The 26,065-nt window shown below is 36.7% G+C and overlaps 1 protein-coding gene across 1 annotated transcript; it reads right to left on the minus strand.

The window, feature by feature from the left end:
• Positions 1 to 13,768: 13,768 nt before the first annotated feature.
• On the minus strand, positions 13,769 to 22,651 carry LOC128027676 (B-cell receptor CD22). The gene is made up of 9 exons (XM_052615732.1): positions 22,624 to 22,651; positions 21,216 to 21,284; positions 20,571 to 20,912; positions 20,224 to 20,472; positions 19,892 to 20,140; positions 19,737 to 19,812; positions 19,600 to 19,627; positions 19,376 to 19,456; positions 13,769 to 18,226 (listed from the first exon to the last, which is right to left on the minus strand). The coding sequence occupies exons 1-9, from the start codon at positions 22,649 to 22,651 to the stop codon at positions 18,107 to 18,109; spliced, it is 1,242 nt and encodes a 413-aa protein (XP_052471692.1). The 3' UTR covers positions 13,769 to 18,106.
• Positions 22,652 to 26,065: the final 3,414 nt, after the last annotated feature.

Raw genomic sequence — 26,065 nt, forward strand, 5'->3', positions numbered from 1 at the left:
CCATACAGAAAATAGCCATGATAGCCGGACACGGACAGGTCTCGATAGACCGTACAGAAATAGCCACGATAGGCCAGACACAGATAGCCACAATAGGCAGACATGGGACAGGCCTTGATAGACCATACAGAAAAATAGCCATGATAGCCGGACACGGACAGGTCTCGATAGACCGTACAGAAATAGCCATGATAGGCAGACACAGACAGGCCTTGAAAGACCATACAGAAATAGCCACAAAGGCCAGACATGTACAGGCCTTGATAGACCATACAGATATAGTAACACCACCACCAGTAATTGCATGAATTTACCTGATTAGTTACAGGAGAGCTTGCTGAGCTTCAATAATGGTTTTGAATCAGGTCTGATGTATGATTCAAATGCTTAGGAAGACCATCTGCCCATGATCTTAACAGCTGATGTAGAGATCCCTCATTCAGCTGCTGAAGTAGCTGCCCCAATTCTGAATGAATGGCCAGTAGATAGACTGCAGCTTTGAGAACAGTGGTTAAGTGAGTTCTAAACAGCCTTGGAAAGGGGGCTCCGTTAGGAAAAATAGAGCTGGTGCGTTTTAGAAATTCTAGGTCGGATTTTTAAGAAATTTCACCATGCAGAGAAGGGACAGGATTATTGATTTTAGAATTGTTAAGGTGACACCAGAACCTTGCACATCGGTTTTTGAGTGCTTGAGGAGAGTGTGAAGAATTTTTTGGTCCAAATCATAGATCTGAAGGAAATGCCGCGAGCAGGATCAAATTGATTGGTTTGAAGTGAATTCCCCTGGAAGCATAACCTGTAGAAGGCAGATAAACACTGCCTCCAGAAGAATATTGAGGTATTTCGAAGGAAGGCCGTAGCAGATGGAATTAATTAATTTTGCAATATGGGCAGGGTAATAGGCAGACATTTGTCTTTAATTTGTTGGAAGATTTAGCTAACCCCTCAAGTAGTAATAGAACTGAATAACAAAAAGGCTTGAAAATTAGATTATAAAATTTAGCGTGGATTAGATGCTGGCAAGGAGTCTGCGAATAGAGAAATTAAGATTGCGATTTTTTTTTTATTTTATTTTTTTATTAAGACAAGAAAGGAGCAACAGTCGAAATTAGAATAGGAACGTAAAAATTGGAAGGAAAAACATTAGAAGCGGAACATGCAAACGTGTAGGCTTGATTGTAGAGGGAGCGACGCCTTAGAAATGTGATTTCCAGCTGACATAAGCACTTCGTTTAGTATTATGTCTGCTAACGGAGGGCAGACTGAAGAATCCGGGTTGGCTGAGGGCACAACTGTCTGAAAGTTTAAAAGTGTAAAGTGAAAGCCGGATCAGCCGAGTAAGAGTGATGAACCATCACCAGTAGATGCGCGAATATAAACAAGCCTTGATTGTAGCTTAACCCCTTAACTGTCACTCCCCAATTTTTTTTTTTTTTTTTTTTTTTTTAATATTAAGTTGAGGTATCAGAGGTTAAGTTTAAAATTATGGAAGCATATGGGTAGCATTATTCAATTTGGGATGTAATATGCAAAATGACAATGCAATATGTAAAATGGCAATGCATTTCTGTATTTACATTTACATTTTCCAATACATTTGTGCAACGTTTGGTGCAAAATGAAAATTAAATTACATAATTTTCATTTGCCATTTCCTACACCAGTTTTAAAATGTAAAATGAATATTAATTTTAACGCTTTATAAGTTGCAAAATTAAAATGAAAATGTATTACAGAAATGATTAGATATGTTTAACATGTTAAAGCAAAAACTGTGGCAAAATGATCATTTAAATGCTATTTTTCTTAATTGCATTAACACTCACAGTCAAGACACTTACGATTACATTTTCATTCGGTGTCACGCAATGAATGTAGCAAAACTCAATGTGCACATTGAAAATGCCTTCCGAGCCGATCACGTGTCCCCGCCCTCGCGGCACGTCAATCATTGTGTGATCAAGGCGGGGCTTACAGAAGGTCAGAGACTCAAGTCTCAAGAAGAGGATTCAATCAAGTGAGACAACATGGACAAGACAGTTGGTCCGTGTATGTTTTGATCATTTCGGTTTATGGCTTCAATATTTCATTCGGACTTGTGGGCGGAGCTGAAACGCTGCTTTCATCTGATTGGTCGAATCGGAGCGGTTTTCATCTGACAGCCTTCAGCTCGGTCTTGTCATTCTTTCAGGCAAAATAAGAGTCAGTGCGAGTGAAGCACTGAAATGTCTGAAACTAGGCTCACTGTTAATTAGCATAATATTTGAATCAGATGTAGCTGGGCACATAATTCGTGCTGCTGAGACCTGCAAATTATTTCTAGGTTGTAGTATTGTATGAATATTGTCCCACTGATAAAAACAGTGCAAATAGTTCTGTCCCTTTGGATAACAGTAAAGTGGAAATAAATATAGTTAAATTTATGAAATAAAATTAAATAGGATTTTTTGGGAAGGTAAGTCTGGCCAGTTATACAAGCAACACGAGTCGGACGAGTCTAAAGATATGAGCTGAATTGGGTGAAACATTAAAGTTCTAGTCTGTGTCAATTACTCTCATAATAAATAATAATAATAATGTTAACTGTATTTTTCGGTATAAGTTGCATCAGTCCAAAAATACGTCATGACCAGGAAAACAACATATATAAGTCGCACTGGACTATATGTCACAATTATTCAAGACCAAGAGAAAACATTACCGTCTACAGCCGCGAGAGGGCGCTCTGGGGTAGGCTACAGGAGCACTGAGCAGCATAGAGCTAATTTTACTATTTTTATTTAGAAATGTAACTATATTCATTTTTACAATTATTTATTAATGTCACACACACACACACACACACACACACCTAGTGCCTTATGACTTAAAAGATGAGAGTGGTAAATGTTACAGACATGGAACTGTTCAGTCTATTATTGATTTTAATTTCCACTTCACTGTTATCCAAAGGGACAGAACTATTTGCACTGTATTTATCAGTGGGACAATATTCATACAATACTACAACCTAGAAATAATTTGCAGGTCTCAGCAGCACGAATTATGTGCCCAGCTACATCTGATTCAAATATTATGCTAATTAACAGTGAGCGTAGTTTCAGACATTTCAGTGCTTCACTCGCACTGACTCTTATTTTGCCTGAAAGAATGACAAGACCGAGCTGAAGGCTGTCAGATGAAAACCGCTCCGATTCGACCAATCAGATGAAAGCAGCGTTTCAGCTCCGCCCACAAGTCCGAATGAAATATTGAAGCCATAAACCGAAATGATCAAAACATACACGGACCAACTGTCTTGTCCATGTTGTCTCACTTGATTGAATCCTCTTCTTGAGACTTGAGTCTCTGACCTTCTGTAAGCCCCGCCTTGTTCACACAATGATTGACGTGCCGCGAGGGTGGGGACACGTGATCGGCTCGGAATGCATTTTCAATGTGCACATTGAGTTTTGCTACATTCATTGCGTGACACCGAATGAAAATGTAATCGTAAGTGTCTTGACTGTGAGTGTTAATGCAATTAAGAAAAATAGCATTTAAATGATCATTTTGCCACAGTTTTTGCTTTAACATGTTAAACATATCTAATCATTTCTGTAATACATTTTCATTTTAATTTTGCAACTTATAAAGCGTTAAAATTAATATTCATTTTACATTTTAAAACTGGTGTAGGAAATGGCAAATGAAAATTATGTAATTTAATTTTCATTTTCATTTTGCACCAAACGTTGCACAAATGTATTGGAAAATGTAAATGTAAATACAGAAATGCATTGCCATTTTACATATTGCATTGTCATTTTGCATATTACATCCCAAATTGAATAATGCTACCCATACGCTTCCATATAAAATACGCATAAATCGAATTGACTTAAGCTTACTAGCACACATTGCTAATCTTGATGTAAACAATTAAACATTGTTTGTCTTAGCAATCTTATCAAATTCTGAATATTTCCACCCTGTAACGAATAATTTTTCTGATGACGTCAGTTTGACAGCATGAGCAGAACCTACTTAACGCGCCCCTCCAGCCGTTAGATAGTTATGAGTGATGGGCGGTCACACTGCACTTTTCTCTCCATTGACTTCCATTCATACGCATGCGAATGCGTCGGACCGGAAACGCAAGCTTATGCGAAAAATTTTGCATTTCGCTGCGTTCCAAAGTTCAAGTTTGGTGAACTCTGACCAGTGAATTTGCATAACGTGAGGATGTGGACCAGTAGAAGAGCGATACATTGCTGCATGACCTCTGTACAAAAATTCAAAAGGAAGCGCTATATAACTTTAGCTGTTGCACAGCGTCCTAGTTTAGAATACATTAAAAGATTTATAAAAGAAAAGCAGCATGGTTTGTAGTGTCGACGGGAACAGGTGATACATTGGAATGACAACGTTTTATATATATATATATATATATATATATATATTTTTTTTTTTTTTTTTTTTTTTTTTTCTTCTCCCCCTCCTCCCCTTAGGGTGTATATATTTATAGAGAGATACAGAGTAATAAAACGCTTTCGACGCCGTTGCAAAAGACGCAGTGCTAGCAAACATAATCCATCTTGTGATAATTGAGGGGAGACTGTTTTATCTTGCTCCCGCCCATATTCGCAGTGGCGTTCGAAATAATTTCGCATGTTTAAAGTCTAGTGTGACCGCGCCTTGAGACGGAGACCAGGAGTGCAAACAAACCATGCCTGCTAATTAATATTCGGTTTAAACTGGAGATATGTCACTACTCTGAAATAAGGTCAGCAGCAACTCGTGTCACGTGGAGTTATATGCCTGCTGACGGAGCATTGAGCCGAATCTTACCTACGACTCAAAAGAAGGGTCCATATACGCATCAGCTTGGTAGATCCAGTGTTCATAATTCACTAGCCCAAGAGTAAGCCATGTAAAGATGAGGTGAGAGCAGCGGTTCCCTGCATCTGCAAACATAGAATCCCATTAGAGTATGAACTTTTCAGGAATAACGCAAATGAAAGACTGAATAAACAAATATTAAAGCATAGGATTAAAACAGCGAATCTCAAGTGTGCTAGACAGAGCTATTTTTTTTTTTTTTTTATGAAATGCGAAAAATCTTTATCAGTATAAAGATTGTAGCGTTTATGATGAGCCTTAAAGTGCCTCATTACGAAGAAGTTATTCAGAAAATTGCATGCACTATGATCAACATCTTAATTATGCTGTGCAAGTCAATAAACAAGCACGAAACGCCCAGTGCTTTATTTGAACGTGTAAGTATAAATCCTTGCAGAGAATAAATTAATGCCCAGGCGCCGCAAGTGCATAGAACGAAATGATACTTATAATGCTGTAGACTTGTGAAGTGATGGAGGCGAGATGCCGAAGAGACCGGCAGCCTTAATTCTGTCTGCTGGTCCGGAGAAACTTCATTGCTGCAGGTTCACGTGAGCGTACAGATGAATATTTGTTGATTGAGACCAAAGTCTTTTCAGGTGTTGAGACCCAAGCAGCACTGAAGCGACATCTCGGAAAGCACCAGCGTTGCCAAGACCGTATTATATATATATATTTTTTTTGTGGGTTGCCTTTTCTGTCCTGGGTTTGAGGTGACACCAGTAGTGTTATATACAGCCCCTAGAATGTGACCGATAAATCCCTTTTGAACGCGATTGGGCTTTTTTTTTTTTTTTTTTTTTTTTTTTTTTTTAATAGTAGTAACTGGCGGTTTTGAGAACCTGGCAACCCTGGCCTGGAAGCACACGGAACTCCGCCAATGTTCACATCCTCTGCCGAGAAAAGCTTGTAAATCATCCAACACAAACGACTGCAGATAATCACCGCGACACAGAGCTAAGCCAACGATCCCGTGTGCATCTTAGAGGAACGTCAAACTCTAGATAGTTTGCTGGGCACGAACTTAATTACAGCAAGTAGATGAATAAACACAACAGCTTGAGCAAGTACAATCGCGTCGGAATCTGCGGTTGTTGTCGCGTTGGCATCTGCGAACTCAAACATGTGTAAGTACGATCTTTTATACAGGAGTATAAAGACGTGATTGGATAATGATGAAGGTAATTAGTGACGAAGTGATTGAGTCTTCCTGGCAGAACTTAGGCTAAAGCTTCCATTTCTTGGGTCTACTGGTCCACACTTTGATGGACTTACAATGTTTAACAGAGGGCAGCAGTTCAAACAGTTGATGTTAAAGGATGGGAAGGATCCTTTAAAATGTTTGCTGCCCTTCTAAGGCAGGGAGACGTGTAAAGTTATTTTAAGGAAGCCAGAGGGCAACCAATGATTTTTTTTTGTGCCGAGTTGATCACCCTCTGGAGAGCTTTCTTATATGCCACTGAGCTGCTAGCATACCATGTGTAGAGTAAGTTATCACACTGTCAATGGAACGGTGATAGAAGGATACTAGCAGCTGCTTTTGCAGGTGTTTCTTCCTGAGAATCTGTGAGTAATAGAGTTGCTGCTGTGCTTTTTTGACAGTTGCTGAGGTTTGTGTTTCAGGAGAGATCTTTAGCAATGTTTGTGTACAGGAATCTGAAGGCTGAAACTGTCTTGGAGGCTGGCTTTGATGAACTACTGCATCTGCCTCTCAAAGCACTTCATTTTAACTGGGGAGAGTGTGATAGTCGTCAAGGCCACTAATGGCTGTTTTCTTTGTTAGTGGAATAATTATTGCTGACTTCAGACAGGTGGAGATGGTGGCTGTTGACAGGGACAGGTTGAAAAGCTTTGTGAAGACAGCAGAGAGCCCTGAGCACACCCCTCACCCTGTGTTCCTGTTCTATGAATGGAGGCGCGTGTCCACTGAGGGTGGGTGTGGATAGTGTGAGTACTCTGTCTCGCTCACTTCAAAATCCCCTTCTGTGATGTGATTTGCATCAGGATGGACAGTCTGATTGCAGTTTACGGTGTGTAGCAAGTAGCTTTGAGCTGTGTTGGTATTAGCATTTGGTGGGATGTAAACAACTGTAACAATAACAAAGGTAAACTCCAGAGGCAGATAGAAGAACCTGCATTTAACAGTTAAGTACTCCAAATCGGGAGAACAGTGACTACCAATGATGTTGCATTGGTGCACCAGTCATCATTTATGTAGATGTAGAGCCCACTGCCCTGGTTCTTACCAGAATATGTGCTTTTGTCCCAGTGTAATGCTGTCTGCCTGGCTAACTCCATAGTGGTGTCAGGTATGTGTGGGTTCAGCCATCTCTCATCAAAATAATGCAGCAGTCCTAAATGACGTTTGTTCGCAGCGATCTGCATAAACTTTAAGCAATCAGATTTTGCAGTTGTAACTCTTTTAAGTTTATGCAACTTTTATTAGCGAGTGATCTGGCATTTGTAAGAAATAGACTGAGGTGAAAGAGGTGGTTTGTGTGGTTGTTCTTTTAGCTGAACTAGTAGGCCCCACCGGCATAACACTTTTGTTTCCTGTTTCTCTTCTGTCTTCGTCGACTGCTAAGGCCAATTACAGACAATGGAGAGCTGTGTGTCCTGGCCATCTCCTCCGTTCTGTTACTCTAGAAATTTGCTTGTAACTTCTTGATTAAGATATCTAATCAGCTGTAATGTGATTCGCCAGACTGGTTTTAACAGTTATGAGTAAACAATTAAACAAAACCATAAGAGTAAAGCATTGAACAGGAGAGCGTAAAGCCGTGTAAAGCCGCTGCATCCATGCGCACCACAATCTTGTACTAAATCAAACAGGTCAATTAGGAAAATATATTGCATGCATGGCAACATGCATCCTGATATAAACTTGGATATTGTGTTCACAGTGCAGGTCACTACAGGCCTTGATTGAAAATTTTATAATTTCCACTAAAGGCTTTGAAAAAACAATTTCTCTTGACAAGTTTTTGTCAGAAATCTCTCTAGATGAATTGTGTTACAAAGTTACAAAGCTCAAATAGCTATTTAAAGGGAGATATTTCATTTAACATAGATTACATTTCAAAAACTACAACAAAGAACTTGTTTAGACTACAACACATATTCCAGGATTTGTGATAACACAAATATCGACGAATGGGACGAGATCTGGTTGAACTGCACTAGAGAAGACAATGAGTGTTATCACTTTTCTGGAGATAAACTAGCTTTCCCAAGAAAGACAAACTTAGAATCAAATTGATTTGATTTTTACAATATATTTACAACTGAAGCTCGCAGCAGGCGACTATGGTAAGGGGCATGACATCACAACACACAGAACCGATCTTTGAGATGCTGTAGATTCCTCCAGATCCTACAAACATTCCTCCTTTAAACCAGCTGATTTCTGCTGGAGGGTTTGAATCACTGCTGCAGATCATAGTCACTGAATCTCCCTCCACTATTACACCACATCCACTGATGGACACTGAGACACTTTTTGGTGCATCTATAAGATAAACTTGGATATTGTGGTTAAACTTGGATTTTTTTCTACAGGAGGAAAACGTTTAACGAAAGACTTTGTGCATTGCGTTCATATTCTGCTGTTCTGTGGCCACGGATTTGCCGGTCTTGTCTTTTTCTTGCAGGACCCTGTACAGTGTAGTAGGCCACATCGTCTTGTCTCCATTGGCAACATGCACGATTTGTGTTGATTGCAAGTGACGTCACAGGTAGCGGAGAGTGCAAGTAGCGATTGCAAGTGACATTGTAATTTAGATTCTTTTTTTCTTGTCTTCACCACCTGGCTACTGTTATAAAATGTTGAGAGATTCAAACAAAAAGTTATAAATAAATAAAAATTTAAAAAATTAAATAAAATAAAGACTGCAAGTGACGTCGCTAGCGGAAGCACAAGTGTCTGGGAGTGCAAGTCTGGGAATGCAAGTAACGATTGCAAGTGACATTGTAATTTAGTTTCATTTTTTATTGTCTACACTACTTGGCTACTGTTGTAACATTTTGAAAGATTCAAACAAAAAATTATCAATAAATAGAAAAAAATAAAAATAAAAAAAGACTGCAAGTGACGTCGCTAGCGGAAGCACAAGTGTCTGAGAGTGCAAGTCTGAGATGGCAAGTCTGACAGGGCAAGTGCAAGTCTGCAGCCAGACCCTTCTCGTTAACTCTGCTTCCTGTTGGCCTTGCTGGAGCTGATTGTAGCTCCGTGTAGCTGTTTTTTTTTTCTTAATTTATCTTACTATCACTTTTTGTTTTTTTAAAGTGATAAAATATAACTTGATTCACACCATATTTCTGATAATATCGATCAATCGTATCAGATTAATTTGGATCATTCACTTTCATTTTATATCCGTGAGTGCAGTACACCTGCATTGTGTTAGCAATCATTAGCTTGTCAACTCTTCTCTCAGTTAATGGCTGTGAGTTTCTGTACCAGATGAATGTTGCTCTGTCAGTCAGATTGCAGCTTGCTTTTTCATGTCAGACGGACATTATGACCCTCTGTCACTCTCTCAGGAGCCTCCACCTGAAGATCTGAACACAACAAACACATTATACACTATAAAAAATTGCTGTAGTTTCTACAGCAAATTTTTACATAATTTTACTGTATAAACATTTTACAAGATGCAGCTGTAATTCGCAATGCATTATGGGTCAAATAAGGTTCTACAGTTGTTAACAGTATATTTCCACATCAACTGTAATTCATTTACAAGAAGCAGGTGTTGCCACTGTAGTTCCTGCTTTTTACACTAACTTACTGTAGTGTGGCATAATGGGATTGCGCGCGCATCATTCAAATCTGAAATCCAGTCGACTGGAGCATTGTGAGAACAATTGAAGATTAGAGGCTTTATTCATAATTCCTGGTAAATTCACTTAATAATACTTGAGAAATATATAATTTTTATATTTATTTGAGTATATACTTATAATGCATAAGTCATATCATGTCACTATAGCCTATCCTGACATTGAGACAAGTGGCCTTGGTAACTTCTGTGCAGTAAACTGGGAATTGCTATCATAGCATAGTTACACAGCAAAATCCCCAGTGTTAATTTAACACTCTGAGTGTGGACACATATTAACACTGAAGCAGTGTTAAAAGTAACACTGACGCAGAGTTGAAGTTAATGAGATAATTAAGAAGTTAATTGAGTTATGATTGACCATTATTGAAGACACCTGATGTTAACAAGCAGAATCACCAAACGAGAAAATCACAATTTGTGTGTCACCATTATAGTGGTCAGTGTTTGCTTCAGTTGGGATCTTGGCTTGTAACTTTTTAATTATCAGATTTGTGTGTCAAGTCAAGAGCAAAAATCATCCTGTGATAATGATTATGTTTTAATGTAATTGTTGCTTGACCTTAATCACTGAACTCATTTACAGGTTCTTCTCTTATTATTGTCATTGTTGATTGTAACCGCTTTGATTCCACAACGAAAGAGTCTGTAATTTCTATACATTTTGTAAGCGTCTCTTGTTATACTGTGATTTTGATTATTTGTACTTTTTATTGAAGGGTTTTAATTTTAGGCACACACAGATAACAAAAATCAGCATATGAATCTCAACAATGGTGACAAACAGCATATTCAGATAAACAGATCCACTCTGAACATCACAAAACTAGTTACTAAAAAAGCTCATAATTTATTCATGCCGCAATGCATGATGGGAGCCATGGATGAGTTTTTTTTTGGCTACAACATGCTTTTTTGATGGTCACCGTTGTTGTGATGCTCACGCTGAATCCTGATGTCTGTTTGTCTAAACTAAATAGTTTTTTCTTTAAGTAGAAATAACTTTTAAAAACATGTCATACTATGTCAGAAATGCTTGATCACTTTTTTATCCACCTAATTTATGTATACAGTAAAGAAACCCAAACTCAGCCATTCAGGTCACTCCATGACAATTAGTCCAAACCACAATCAAGTCTGTAAGATTCCCTTGGCTCTGGTCTGGCTATATGTTATAACTCTGTAACCACAACCACACAAAATCTAAAGTTAATAACTGAGTGTCAAGATCCCAACTAAAGCAAACATTGACCACTATAATGGTGACACACAAATTGTGATTTTCTCGTTTGGTGATTCTGCTTGTTAACATCAGGTGTCTTCAATAATGGTCAATCATAACTCAATTAACTTATTAATTATCTCATTAACTTCAACACTGCTTCAGTGTTTATATGTGTCCACACTCAGATTGTTACATTTTCTTATTGAGAGGATTTAAAGTAGTGTTTACCTAACTTTTATCATAAAGCCCAATGCGAACGATTGTCATAGTAACTACTATCTGTCGAAATAAACAGCAAAATATGTGAAATTTCATTTGTTTATATGTGTTCAACTGTCCCATATTGACGTGACGCCTTACTATAGTAAGTGAAAGACATCTTTATAACCCCGACTGGACAAGTTAGCCTGATTAAAAAAAAAAAAAAAAAAAAAAAAAAAACAGAAAAAAAAGACTGAGGAAGCATCGAAACGTGAAATTGATTTTGAATATTCTTAATTTGATAGAACATAAGCTCAAACAACATAATTTGTGATTTAATGTTGATTCCAGCATTTTATTTTAATAATTTTCTTTAAAACATTTTTTTTTTTTTTTTTACAAAAATTATACATATTCTGTTGATTGACCTTCATTTTTATAGAAAGTTAATGTTCTACTCTGATTATGGCTTATTTTTTAAACATGTTTTCGTAGTTATTTGTGATGCTATGTTATTTTTATGATAAGATTTTAACTGTTGAAAGACTGACATTTTTATTTTACCAGTAAAAGCCTTGCAATGTCTTTCTGCCAGTTTTAATAAATACTTGCAACATCATTGACTTTATTCATTTTTATTCATTTGTAAATGTATTAAGATAGAGCTCATGATAAGGCATTTATATACATATTTTATAGTTTACTGTTAAAATTATTCTTTAAAGCAGTTTCATTGTTAAATTATTACAACATCATATTGAATTTAGGGGTATTTACAGGATTTTATTGGCAACTTTTTTGCTAGGTAAATACTGTACTTTAGTGAAATTACAAAATGTTGCTGTAAAATAAACTACAAGTTAAATTCAATGTTACTACAAAATACTGTATTTCACATACACTGTGCTTTGGACACAAACTTTCAATAATAAAAAAAGGTTATTTGACCCGTGTTATGGTCTTGTATTTATTTAGACTATTTGAGTAATACAAAGTTGTGTCCTAGTGGTTAGAGAGTTTGATTCCTAACCCTAGGGTTGTGGGTTCGAAACTTGGGCCGGTGATAACACGACTGAGGTGTCCTTGAGCAAAGCACTGAACCACCAACTGCTCCTTGGGTGCCGCAGCATCAATGATGAACACTGCTCTTTTTTTTTTTACTACTGCTTTTTTTTTTTTTTTCAGGGTACAGCAATTAACTGTAATTTGCTTTGCAGTAATTTCCTGTAATCCATTTTACAGCAATTACCATCATTTTTAAAGGATTTTATTGGCAACTTTTTTGCCAGTAAAATCCTGTAAATTCTACAGTACATTTTTTACAGTGTATCTAGTGCTGCTGTCATACACTGATTATCAGCCTCAGGAAAGTCACCTGTGACAATAAGAGACACTCCAGGAGTGCCAATCCATTTATCTTTAGGTTTATCAGTGGTGAATTTGAAACAGTTCATGTGTTGGTCCTTCTTTAGTGCACAGATGTGTGAATGTCTGAACCAGGAAATCAGCCATGAACAACATGCTGCACTATCATATAATGGAAACACAAGACTAAGAAAATAATTTAATAAGGACCCAATTGAAGTTCTGTGGCTTCTACTTTTTCATCTCAAACCTCATCTACATGGTAGTGAACTCCTTTGACAATATTTATCATTTGAACATTAACTTCCGAGAACATGAGCCAAATATATTTACAATTTTGTGTTAGACAGATTGTTGTCCAATCAGATGCTCTGAACAATGAACACGTCTCTAAACCACATGACACTGAGCAGCAAATAACAGAAGACTACTAGATATTTATAAAACGCCCTTTGATGTTTCTCACCTAAACTTCCTGTTTAAAAGGAAATATGTGAGAACAGGACAGAAGAAAGTTCTCATCAGCCACTAATCGTGAGGCCTTAAATAAAACCATCAGGGAGTTTAATAATGTGAATGTAACAGAAGACGAGGAGCCATTCTGACCGACATCAGCGTCAAATATATCTATAATACAGCATTAACCAGCTCTTATACACTCATGAACAGTACATCTACATCTCCCTATTCTTAACATTTCTCACGTTAAGACTTGTGTGTTATATGAGCAATAATCATCAGTTTTCATTGAAGTATGAGTGTGTTTGTTTTACCGTGTTGAAAATCTTGTTTTATCACATGTACTTAGCTCTAGGATGACATATTATTTGTGGTTAACATCATATTAATACCCAGCAGTGGAAACTACAGTGTCCCTCCCTCAACAAATGAACAACATTACTGGACTAAAACACACACATGCACATGTACTTATGCACACTAGTGTTGATGTCTGGAGCAGGAGATGGTGACCTCTGGAAGTAGTTTGAGGATTTGAAAATGACATGACATGCACTCAAGTATTGTGACCCATAGTCAGTATTCATGTTCTGCATTGAACCCATCCAAAGTACACAAACACACACATACACACATGTTTTTTTTTTTTTTTCAGTATCGTGGATGTTACCCTTAAATCCTGTTTTTGTATGTGTAACCTTATTTAGATCAGATTTAAATCAAATTAATTGAGATGTTGCAATATTAAACATTATTAGGTTATAGTTTATTCACTGCTTGTATGTGTCCATGTCTGAGTAGAAAGGAGATGGTTAAGCAGAGGTTTCAGTTCCTTGACGTAACCAGCAGAAGCTATAGTTAGACTTGTAGTCACTCACACTAAAGGTAAAGTAACAAACCAACACCAGTCTTATTTATATATCTGAATGACGGAAATGGACTTTAAGAGTTTGAAGAAAACTTCAAGTCATCTGCATTGTTCTCGGTAAATGAGACATTTCTACACTTTCTAAGAGAAGCTAAAAGAGATTTGTGTGTTTGATCATAAGTTGGAACTTCACTATAATGTGCTGTTTCAAGGCGGTGTCTTGTAACAAAAAATACATCCTTATTTAAGATTCAAGATATTTTATTGTCACTGTACAAGTATAGTGACATTTGAGCAATCCTAACAGTGCAGTCACATGTAATATAAACATCTGTGACACAGAGAAGAAAAAGAAAAAGTATATTACAAGAAAAGACAAACAATACACTAAACAATACAACAAGGCGATAGTGCAAAGTTAAGACTTTAAGACGTTAAGACTTATTATCATATTGCACACATTACTGCACAGTTGGCACAACATAAAATATGTACATGTTGCATTGTTTGTATTCTAAAGGCTCCAGTGAGTGGACAAATATTGCATATTAACTCAAGAACGAGTCTGTCGTTCATTCATTATCTGAGTCGGCTTGGTGTTCATCTTCAGTGTTCAGTGTTCCTGTAGCTCAACTGGTAGAGCACTGTGCTAGGGTTGGGGGTTTGATTCCCCAGGAACACATGATATATAAAAATTGATAGCCTGAATGCACTGTAAGTCGCTTTGGATAAAAGCGTCTGCTAAATGCATACATTTAAAAATGTTTAATTTAATTTTAAATTTAATCTTCAGTTCTCTCTTCACAGCAGTTTAGTCAGTGTACTGTTTGAGTACATTAATTACTCCAGGATATTGGTCTGTTTGAACTCAGGGGAAGTGTCAGCCACATTAAAAAAGTTAACAGCTTAAGTCATTTGTGGATTAATGTCTATTGGAGACGCAAGCCGTTTAAAACAATAAACTGTGTTCCAAAGATAAACGGAGGTCTTATGGGTTTGAAACAACATGAGGGTGAGTTATTAATGACATAATTTTAATATTTGGGTGAACTAACCCTTTAATATTGAGAGTGAGGAGTCACGTGCCGATTTGGGTTGATTTGGGAGGGGTCTGAGCCGGTCGGCCCTGATGGCAGGATACGGTATCTGTTGCCAGGGGCAATGCCTTCAGAACTTCACAGAGGCGAGACTAAACATTTCAGAGAATCTTTAATTTTTGTGCATTTATTTTGTCGGCGGAACAGATCGAGACGGATCTACGAATACGCGAAAGAAAAGGAAGAAAGTAAAGCAATGCAAAAAGATAAGGCGAAAGAAAGGGGACCTTACAGGAACAAGCTCACACCAAGCGCAAAACAGCTGTGTTTGGTGAAGCTCTCAGGCATCTAAAATATGGACCCATACGAGCTCCCTGGAGCGGCACAGAGACCTGAACAATTTACCTCTGTGCACACATATGGACATTGTGAATTATATTGTTTACGATGTAAGTCACTTTGCATTCACGCTGTTAATGGCTTTAATCTAACCAGGACATTTACATCCTACAATCACACATTTAACTACCCTAGCTAACCCAGAACTGGTTTGTCCACTTTGCAGCCCCCAACACAAAAAACCTGGTACAGTATGTGTCATTGGGTTAAAATCAAATTATAACTAAACATACACAGCTTTACCCTACATCAAAACATATTGGAAACGTGTGTGTACATTGATTAACTCGTTACAATCTAGTGTTTACGAAACAGTCGCAGTTAATTACTTTGTCATTTTGGTCAAGAAGTGCATTTTAAATGCAATATAATTACAAAACACTAAAACGCATGTGAATAAACTTACTTTGGTCAGTACAACGCTGTTTTCATCACCTGCTGTAGATGGACCCAGCCACAGCAGAAAGCCTCGTAACTTTCCAAAGACTTGTGGCTTTTAAACTCCTGCATTGTGTAGTAACTTAAACCAAAAACAATATAATTCCCAATGTCCATATGTGTGCATGGAGGTAAATGGTCCAGGTCTCTGTGCTGCTTGAGAGCTTCTCCAAATACTGCTGTTTTGTGCTTGGTGTAACCTAAAAAAATATATGTATCGTGAGAGGTACTGGAGCAGTTTTTAACGCAGCAGTAACTTCCAGGCATGGTAAAACAGTGCCGAATTGTGAGAACCTCTACTACCGAGTTAACAACACATGTAAACAATCCTGTTTCGCCGCCGTTATCCTGCCAACATGGCGGAGACTGTGATATCGAGGGAGGGGCTTTGTGCTATGACAACAATTTCTCATTCTCAATAGCTGGAGTACTGTTATTGGATGCACCTCCAGATTGGTTCTCAAAGACCTACCAATTGTTCTTTTATGAGAAAAGGCTGTTTCTGGCTATTTTTTCACAATCATTGTAGTGGTGGGTGCTTTTCTTCTTAAGGGAGTGTATGTCGGCATTAAGAACACAAAAAGGTGGTCTGACTTTCCTAAAAGAGAGAGTGAAAACTCCTCACATGACCACTAAGTTACCGAACACCTGAACATAACGAACCAAATGCACATTGACGGATCTTCTTCCATCTGTTCTGCAAAATGTAAACAAATGTATATTTCTGCATGTGTAAATATTGTGGAAATATAAATATTACTTGTGTCTAGGCAAAGGCATTGCCCCTTGGAAGAGAGGTAACACGGGTTTGGAGGGTATTTATTTCATACTCTGTGACAGCTTATTTATTGTAAAAAATTATACATGTAAAGGTGCATCTCAATAAATTAGAATGTTGTGGAAAAGTTCATTTTACAAAGTTTTTTTTTTCAAAGATTAATTTACTGTACATGAACTCAATACTTGTAGGGGCTCCTTTTTGCTTTAATTACTGCCTCAATTCGGTGTGGAATGGACATGATCAGTTTGTGGCACTGCTGAGGTGGAATTGAATCTAGTGTTGGCCGATATGATAATTTTTCAAATTGTCATATCGTCAGCACATGAGATCAATGATAAGAGACATACTTTTTGATCTTGTCATAGCATAACTATTTGGTGTTTTAAACTGTGCAGGTGCACGAGTAAGAGCCTATGGAATCACCAATAATAAAAAATAATAATAATTTCAAACATACTGATAAACAAATGTTTAATATAAAAATACTGAATAAAACAGCTATTTCATATATAGTTGGACGGAACTGTAATATTGGGCATCCTGTGACAAATATGCCATATCTGCACACTGAAGTTATCAGGCTAAATGTTCTGCAAAATCAGTCAACGATGAAAATCGATAGTAGCTTCATTTAAAGTACAACAGTTTAACACTAATATTGGACATATACAAGGCCACATTAAATCTAAAGTATTTAAAACTAAATTCATATATTTGGAGTAAGGTTCAATTGATCGATGCATCAGTCATACAGCGCACCATGACAAGCTCGTCGCACCATCACAGAAACAAGAATACCCCTGCGTGTGTGAAACGGGGTGCTGAAGTGAAATAGCTGGGAAGTTTGATAGCAGAGTTATAATAGGCCGCCCAATAAAAATAAAAATAATAATAGTTATTATTATTACTACAATGGCCCAACACCAACAGCAGATGACATTGTCAAAAAAGCAATACATATTATTAAGAATATTAAAGCAATATTAAGAAGATTTGGCATTTCCAAATAATTTAGACCCGTTACATTCTTCTTATTGAGCCTATTATTATTATTATTATTATTATTATTATTATTATTATTATTATCAGATAAGGCCTACTTTTATTATTCAATTACAATTAATTTGCCCTGCAATAATAACTGACACACTGCGATGATAAGAAAAGATTTGGCTATTATGGCCACAATAACAATATTAAGGGAATAATTCAAGGCAGTTATATCAGCTGTTCACTGGCATTACTCTTGTCAAAGTCACACACACTTGTCAATCATTCAGGTCTCCACCCACAAATCAATATGTAAAATGTTTGCTGTGTGTCCAAAACACTACATCCTCTTCTTTTTTTGCTGAGTTTGAAAAAGAAAGAAAAAAATAATTAATTTATTATATTTTTAATACAGGTATCAAGAACATTAGTCATGAGAAGAGGCTAATATGTTGTGTTTTTTTCTTTATCTAGTGCAGAGGTTCTCAACTCTAGTTCAGCTCCAACCCAACCTTGACCAAAACCACTGCAAGTAAGTTTCTAATGATCCTGAAGAGCTTGATGAGCCTGCTCAGGTGTGCTTGAATAGGATCAGAGCTAAATATCTGCAGGAAAGGGGGCCTAAAGATCCAAAATTGAGAGCCCTGATCTAGTACTGTATGTGTTCCTACTTACTGGAATATTTTCATACACAGAAGAGTTCAGTTCAGGTTTACAAACATCAGGGCCACGTTGAACAGCCTTTATGAATGAAGAGACAACATGAAATCAGAACTGTGTTATAGAAATTTCTGTACATTAAAGAATTAGTTCACCCAATAATCAAAATTATGTCATTAAAGGGATAGTTCACCCAAAAATCATAATTATGTTATTAATAACTCACCCTCATGTCGTTCCAAACCCATAAGACCTCTGTCATCTTCAGAACACAGTTTAAGATATTTTAGATTTAGTCCGAGAGCTCTCAGTCCCTCCATTGAAGCTGTGTGTACGGTATACTGTCCATGTCCAGAAAGGTAAGAAAAACATCATCAAAGTAGTCCATGTGACATCAGAGGGTCAGGTAGAATATTTTGAAGCAACAAAAATACATTTTGGTCCAAAAATAGCAAAAACTACAACTTTATTCAACATTTTCTTCTCTTCCATGTCTGTTGTGAGAGAGTTCAAAACAAAGCAGTTTGTCATATCCGGTTCGCGACCGAATCATTCGATGTAACTGGATCTTTTTGAACCAGTTCACCAAATCGAACTGAATCGTTTTAAATGGTTCGCATCTCCAATATGCATTAATCGACAAATTACTTAAGCTGTTAACTTTTTTAATGTGGCTGTCACTCACTCTGATTTCAAACAAACCAATATCCTGGAGTAATTCATTTACTCAAACAGTACACTGACTGAACTGCTGTGAAGAGAGAACTGAAGATGAACACAGAGCCGAACCAGATAACGAACAAAAGATTGAACCGGATATCACAAACTGCTTTGTTTTGAACTCTCTCACAACAGAAACGAAGAGAAGACAATGTTGAATAATGTTATATTTTTTGCAGTTTTAGGACCAAAGTGGATTTTCAATGATTTTAACTGACGCTTTGATGTCACATGGACTACTTTGATGATGTTTTTCTTACCTTTCTGGACATGGACAGTAGACCGTACACACAGCTTCAATTGAGGGACTGAGAGGTCTTACAGGTTTGGAACGACATGAGGGTGAGTCATTAATGACATAATTTTGATTTTTGGGTGAACTATCCCTTTAAGTAATGAGACATTTGCTATTTTCACAATGATATTGAATATTTTTATTTTTTTATTTTTTTTGTCAACAAGTTAAGAGATTTTAGTCTTTTGTAGAAAAACCCCAGCTTAAACACCTACCATTTCATTTGCATAAACAGGTTCATTCAATTCATCATTGCAAGCTTTGTGCCGCTCATGATGAGGTCCCGAATGATTGACCTTTGCCATTGAAAAACAGAATAGGTAGAGAATAAATAATGTCTCTAATCATCTCAAGAGATAAAGCCACAATTCAGACTTTCAGTGTTTGAGTTCAATTAACCTGATCAGATAATTAATAATAATTAAATTAACATCCTCACCTGAACTTTATTTATCTTTTTCATCCACCTTTAAAGACAATGATTTGATACAATTACAGCCAATAAAAACTCATTTGATGTTAGTCTAGACATTTGATCAGTATCACACACACACACACACACACACACAATCTTACCGAATCAGCAATATTGTTATGATAACTGCAGCTCCACAAACCATTCCAGCAGATATGTAAAATATCCCCAGACGTCCTACAATAGAGACAACAAAGTAAAATATCTGGACAGATTCACTTCAGAAAGAGTAATATAAATATATAAGCTACTCTACCTTTAACAGTGACAGTAATAGCGTCTGATCTCTGAGATCCATGTTGATTGTGAGCCTCACAGTAGAAGCGTCCACTCTGTAGTGCACTGAAACTCTGTCCAGATCCAACAGCTGAGCTTTGATTCTCCTTAAACCAGCTGAAGTTCAGAGCAGGAGGGTTTGAATCACTGCTGCAGATCAGAGTCACTGAATCTCCCTCCACTATTACACCAGATCCAGTTATAGACACTGAGACGTTCCTGGGAGGATCTTAAAAAAAATAAAAAATAAAATGTAGAGTTACAATTACAGATATAAAACCTTTTTTTAAGTACTAATGAATCTGTACTCACAGGTGACAGTGAGCTGAGCAGCAGGAGAGATGTAAGTGTGTCCATGTAGAGCACAGCTGTATCTGCCTGCATCCTCTCTTCTGACTGACTGCAGCAGGAGTTGATTGTTTCTGTCTCTTCTCTCAGTTAATGGCTGTGAGTTTCTGTACCAGATGAATGTTGCTCTGTCAGTCAGAGTGCAGCTGCTTTTACATGTCAGACGGACATTATGACCCTCTGTCACTCTCTCAGGAGCCTCCACCTGAAGATCTGAACACAACACACACATTATATCTAGTGCTGCTGTCATACACTGATTATTATTCAACATAATGCACAGAAGAAGAGCTCAGCCTCATGAAAGTCACCTGTGACAGTAAGAGTCACTCCTGGATATCCAATCAATTTATCTTTATTAGTGATGAATCTGAAACAGTACATGTGTTGGTCGTTCTGTGTCACATGACTCAGTCTGATGGTGCAGTTCTGCTGTTTGTCTCCCAGATACTGAAGCCTCTGACTGTATTCAGGATCATAAGACAGATCTGGAGGCTCTTCACCCTTTATGGGTTTTTTGGTCCAGAACACTTTCTCAATCTTATGTCCAGTAGGGTATGTATAAGTGCAGCTAATTATCACTGATGAGGTGTTTAGTGCACAGATTTGTGAAGTACTGTAACTTACACCCCAACCTTTTTCACTGAAAACATCTGAAATGAGTTTTGTTTTATTTAAACAAATACTAAAATTATTATCAATATTTGTTAAGTAAAACAACATTAAGACAATTTTGGCATTACATTTAATAAGGAAATCAATGGATAGACATAACAAAGACACACTTCATGTGGGACTTCATGCTGGTAGTAGGAACATATCTTTTGTCATTCCTTTGTTAAAATATAGTCAATATAACTAAATTAACACGTTAAACACTCTTGAGACATGAACAGCATGCTATACTATTACAGACTGACAAAAATAAAAGCACATACAAGTGTCTGAAAACTCACTGTGAATCATGAGGAGAAAGATCACAGGAAGAGGAGGAGCCATTCTGACTGACATCACCATAGCAACAACTAAAACACAGCAATTACAACATTCCAGCATGATTGAGATGAAACTGTGAGATGGATATTTTACAAGAAAAATACTTTTCATTCTTTCTAACTCAAATTTTCATGTTCTTTGTAATTATTATTTAAATATATGGGGCGGAGCCAGGGGGTGGCCACCACCCACATAGCAACATTGTGTCGGCCCAGATCTGGCCCACATCTGGCACCCGTGGAAAGATGATCTGGCCCACATGCAGCGTGGAATGATGGCACTTGGGTGGACCGCTCCTGTTTGCCAGATTTGAGCCACAAGCAGGCCATAGCAATGCCACATGTCAGCCAAGAGTAAAGAAATTAACCAGAACTGGACCTTATCTGAGCCACAACATATGTGTATATTAAATATGAAGTAATTTCAATCTTAATAAGCTTGTTAACAAGCAGAATCACTGAAGGAAAGAAGAGATGAGCAGAAATACAAGAACTACAACTGACTTCAGACACAACCTTAGATGAAATCAACTGTAGATAAAAGAAGACATTAACTATCTCAAGATCTCAACAGAGGAGGATTAAACAACTCCACAAACAGCTTTACCAGCTTAACTTATTACTAACCAGACTGACTTTGTTTCTGTTAGACATCTACAAAATGTTTTATTGAGAATTAACAGTGGTTTAACTCTAATGTGTGACACCATAACATTGATTAGTGTTTTCATTAGTTGGGCACTTAACTCTTATTATATATTTTGTGTTTTTTTTCAGCTGTGACCGTGTGTTTGATAAACACATTTGCAGCTTCATAGAACGCTAGAGTTACATGATATCAAGTGACGGCTGTTATCTGTCGATGGTTTTGTAATCATCACAAAGTATACAGATTCACTGAAGTTTTTTTAATCTAACAATTAAGTTGTTCCAATGATACAGCCATATTACAAACCCTGTGTTTCTGCCGCATTAGACCCAGCAGTATTATAACAATCAGTTAAAATATTTTAACAAACACAGATATAGCACATGCACATGAATCTCAATAATGGTGACAATCAAAAATATTTAGATAAACTGATCAGTTCAGAACTTCACTGAAAAGCTGCTCAACAAAAGTCACAATAAAAACAACAGCAAAAATATAAGAAAATATTTAGAATTATACAAAATAATAGAACAATTCAGCTGCATAATTTATTCATGTTGCAATGCATGCTGGGAGTTTTGTACTATGCTAGTACCCAGCATGCATTGCAGCAAGGTACATTTGATTGTCACCATTGTTCAGATTCACGTGCTGATTGTTGATGTCTGTGTGTGTCATCCTAGATTGACATTTTAGTGCTCATTAAAATATTCTAACTGATTATTGTAATACTGCTGGATCTCATTCTACAAAAACAATTGTTAATTTTTAAAAAATAGCAAATCAGCCTGTTTCATGCGGATTATAAAACCATCAACAAATAACGGCCATCACTAGGCCTCAATTCACTTTAGCTTTCCTTGATGCCGCAAATGTTTTTAACAAATACACCGTCACAGCAGTCAAAAAAGACAAAATATATATAATAAGAGTTAAGAGTGCAACTAATGGAAACACTAATCACTGTTATGGTGACACACATTAGAGTTAAACCTCTGTTAATTCTCCAAAAAAAAAAAAAAAAAAAACCTTTTGTAGATGTCTAACATAAATAAAGTCAGTCTGGTTAGTAATAAGTGAAGCTGGTAATGCTGTTTGTGGAGTTGTTTAATCCTCCTCTGGTGAGATCTCCAGAGATTTAATTTCTTCTTTTATCTTCAATTGATTTCATCTAAGGTTGTGGATGAAGTCAGTTGTAGTTCTTGTGTTTCTGCTCATCTCTTTTTCTGTTCTCTTCTTTCTTTCAGTGATTCTGCTTGTTAACAAGCTTATTAAGATTGAAATTACTTAATATTTAATATATACAAAGATTTTGTGGCTCAGATCAGGTCCAGTTCTGTTTAATTTCTTTACTCTTGGCTGACATGTGGCATTGCTATGGCTTGCTTGTGGCTCAAATCTGGCAAACAGGAGCGGTCCACCCAAGTGCCATCATTCCACGCTGCATGTGGGCCAGATCATCTTTCAACGGGTGCCAGATGTGGGCCGGATCTGGGCCGACACAATGTTGCTATGTGGGCACTGACCTAACTTGGTCTTCCTGCTCAAATCTGCAGGTTTTGTCCCCTTTTTCTTGACGAGAAATGCATGTATTAAGATGCAGAACATGGAGTATTTCTTAGCATCCACATCAAACAGGAGACTTTTCAGACGTGCACTTCGCCTCAGTGCCAGGCGTGTTTCAAATGAGCGTGGATAAAGTTCAGCAGCCACCTGAGCTTCAGAAGAACAACAGTGAACTGTGGTGTGATGAGATGTTGTTAGGCTGTATGTCAGTAAAACAAACTTTGCTGTCCTGTCCACCATCTTACTGTGCTCACAACACACACTCTTCAATAGTACGCAAATATGCGGCCCACTCTCTGATTGCGTCATCATAAATAAGCACACAAGAAACTATGAGCATACAATGTAGTTCTGTCGTCAGTTAAAGGGTTACTTCACCCCAAAATCAAAACTGTGTCATTATTCTCTTACTCCCATGTGATTGCAAACCTGTAATAGCTCAGTTTTCCTTCAGAACGCAATTTAAGATATTTTGGATGAAAACCGGGAGGTTGGACACTGTCCCATACACTTCTAGTAAATACTACACAAATTCTACACATCAAGTAAATAACAGTGTCAAGGTCCAGAAAAGGTATGAAAGTCTTCATCATAATACTTTATCTGCTATCAGATGTGCAACCGGAACAACATGAGGGTGAGTCATTATTGACATAATTTTCCTTTTTGGGTGAACTAACCCTTTATCATGTGGATGTTACCCTTAAATTAGTTTTTGTTGGTGTAACCTTATTTAGATCAGAAATAACATTTCAGATTTAAATCAAATCAATTGAGATGTTGCAACATTAAACATTATTAGGTTAGAGTTTATTCAGTGCTTGTATGTGTCCACGTCTGAGTAGAAAGGAGATGGTCAAGCAGAGGTTTCAGTTCCTTGACGTAACCAGCAGAAGCTATAGTTAGACTTGTAGTCACTCACACTAAAGGTAAAGTACCAGTCCAACTCCAATCTTATTTATATATCTGAATGACGGAAATGGACTTTAAGAGTTTGAAGAAAACTTCAAGTCATCTGCATTGTTCTCTTTAAATGAGACATTTCTACACTTTCTAATAGAAGCTAAAAGAGATTTGTGTGTTTGATCATGAGTTGGAACTTCACTATAATGTGCTGTTTCAAACAAAAATGATAATACGAGAATCCGTGTGATAAGAAAGACATCCTTATTCACTCAGTCAGGTAAATTAGGAAAATATATTGCATGCAACATGTATCCCAAGATAAATTTGGATATTGTGATGTGCAATCTGGGTTATATGAAGCGATGGTAACATTTTTTGTTAGCGAGGAAAACTAAAATAATTACTTTATTCAACAATTAATTTGTCAACAGTCTCCTCTGTGTCTCTCCATATTTTGCTGATATGAGGATAACATTTTCATTTTGGGGTGGAGTATTCCTTTAAGTCATGAAATTTCCAAAAAGGTGATTAAAGCTGCAAACTGGATGCACGTGTATACATTACATTTCAGAACATCTCTCAAATACATGTAGTAAAATATATTCTGCAATTCCAGATCCAAAAATAAGGTGGTAGCTGATGTGTTTTTTTTTTTTTTTTTTTATTTAATTTAGGAAACATTAAAAAAAGTAAATGTGACCACAGTGCAATTATACTAGAAAATATGCACTATTTTTTCTCCATTAATTTGAAAAGTACAGACAAAAATTAAATGTAAAATGACTCATTTTACATTCTGGTATTTATGTTCTGTTGACTTCTGGCCTTTTTCACATTCTTATCACTATCTGCATGTGTCATCCACGAGTAAGCAGTGTAGTAGAACAAGCCTTTGTGGGTTTTGAGAACCAGAACCAAGCTGACTGAGCAATAAAGCTATAGTGAGCCCCTTTATTTAAATACCTGGAGGTGTGGAATAATACAAACATGGTCAGGTTCACTCAGTATTACTTGATAAAATAATTCACAAATATCTCAACTACAATTAAGTAGAAACTAATTGTACTCAGCTGTATTTTAGGCACTTAAATAATCTAGTATTTTTTACTCAAACACAACTTAATATTGAAATATTGAAGATTTCTGTTCCACTCCAGACTGGTTTGCTGGCCCCTCCCTTCCACCTCTATGAAAACATCCTGGCTCCACCACTGGAAATATACTAGCAAATTATCAGTGAAAATAGTTTCAAAGGAAACCCTACACCATTTTTTTTTCAGTCTAGTAACATTAATAATCAATTTGAAAAAAAAAAAAAAATAGTTCATACCTTAGCGCAGGACACCTCATCAGTTGAAAGGAAATGATACATGAGGCATAAGGAAGGTTTACCAGCCTCATTTATAACTAGAGCTGCATCATTTCCTCCTCATTTCCTGTCTTAGTTAAAACATTTTTTTTTTACCTGTAGTAATGTAAAATGCTACATAAAAAAATAAATAAATAAATATATATATATATATATATATATATATATATATATATATATATATATATATATATATATATATATATATATATATATATATTTCTATAGAATTATATTCTATATAATATTGAGGCATAACATTTTGTTACACTGTATGTCCACATGTGTAGCGGAATGACAATAAAGCTCAACTTGAAC

Source organism: Carassius gibelio, chromosome A1 (assembly GCF_023724105.1).
Source record: "Carassius gibelio isolate Cgi1373 ecotype wild population from Czech Republic chromosome A1, carGib1.2-hapl.c, whole genome shotgun sequence".
Classification (NCBI taxonomy): Eukaryota; Metazoa; Chordata; class Actinopteri; order Cypriniformes; family Cyprinidae; genus Carassius; species Carassius gibelio.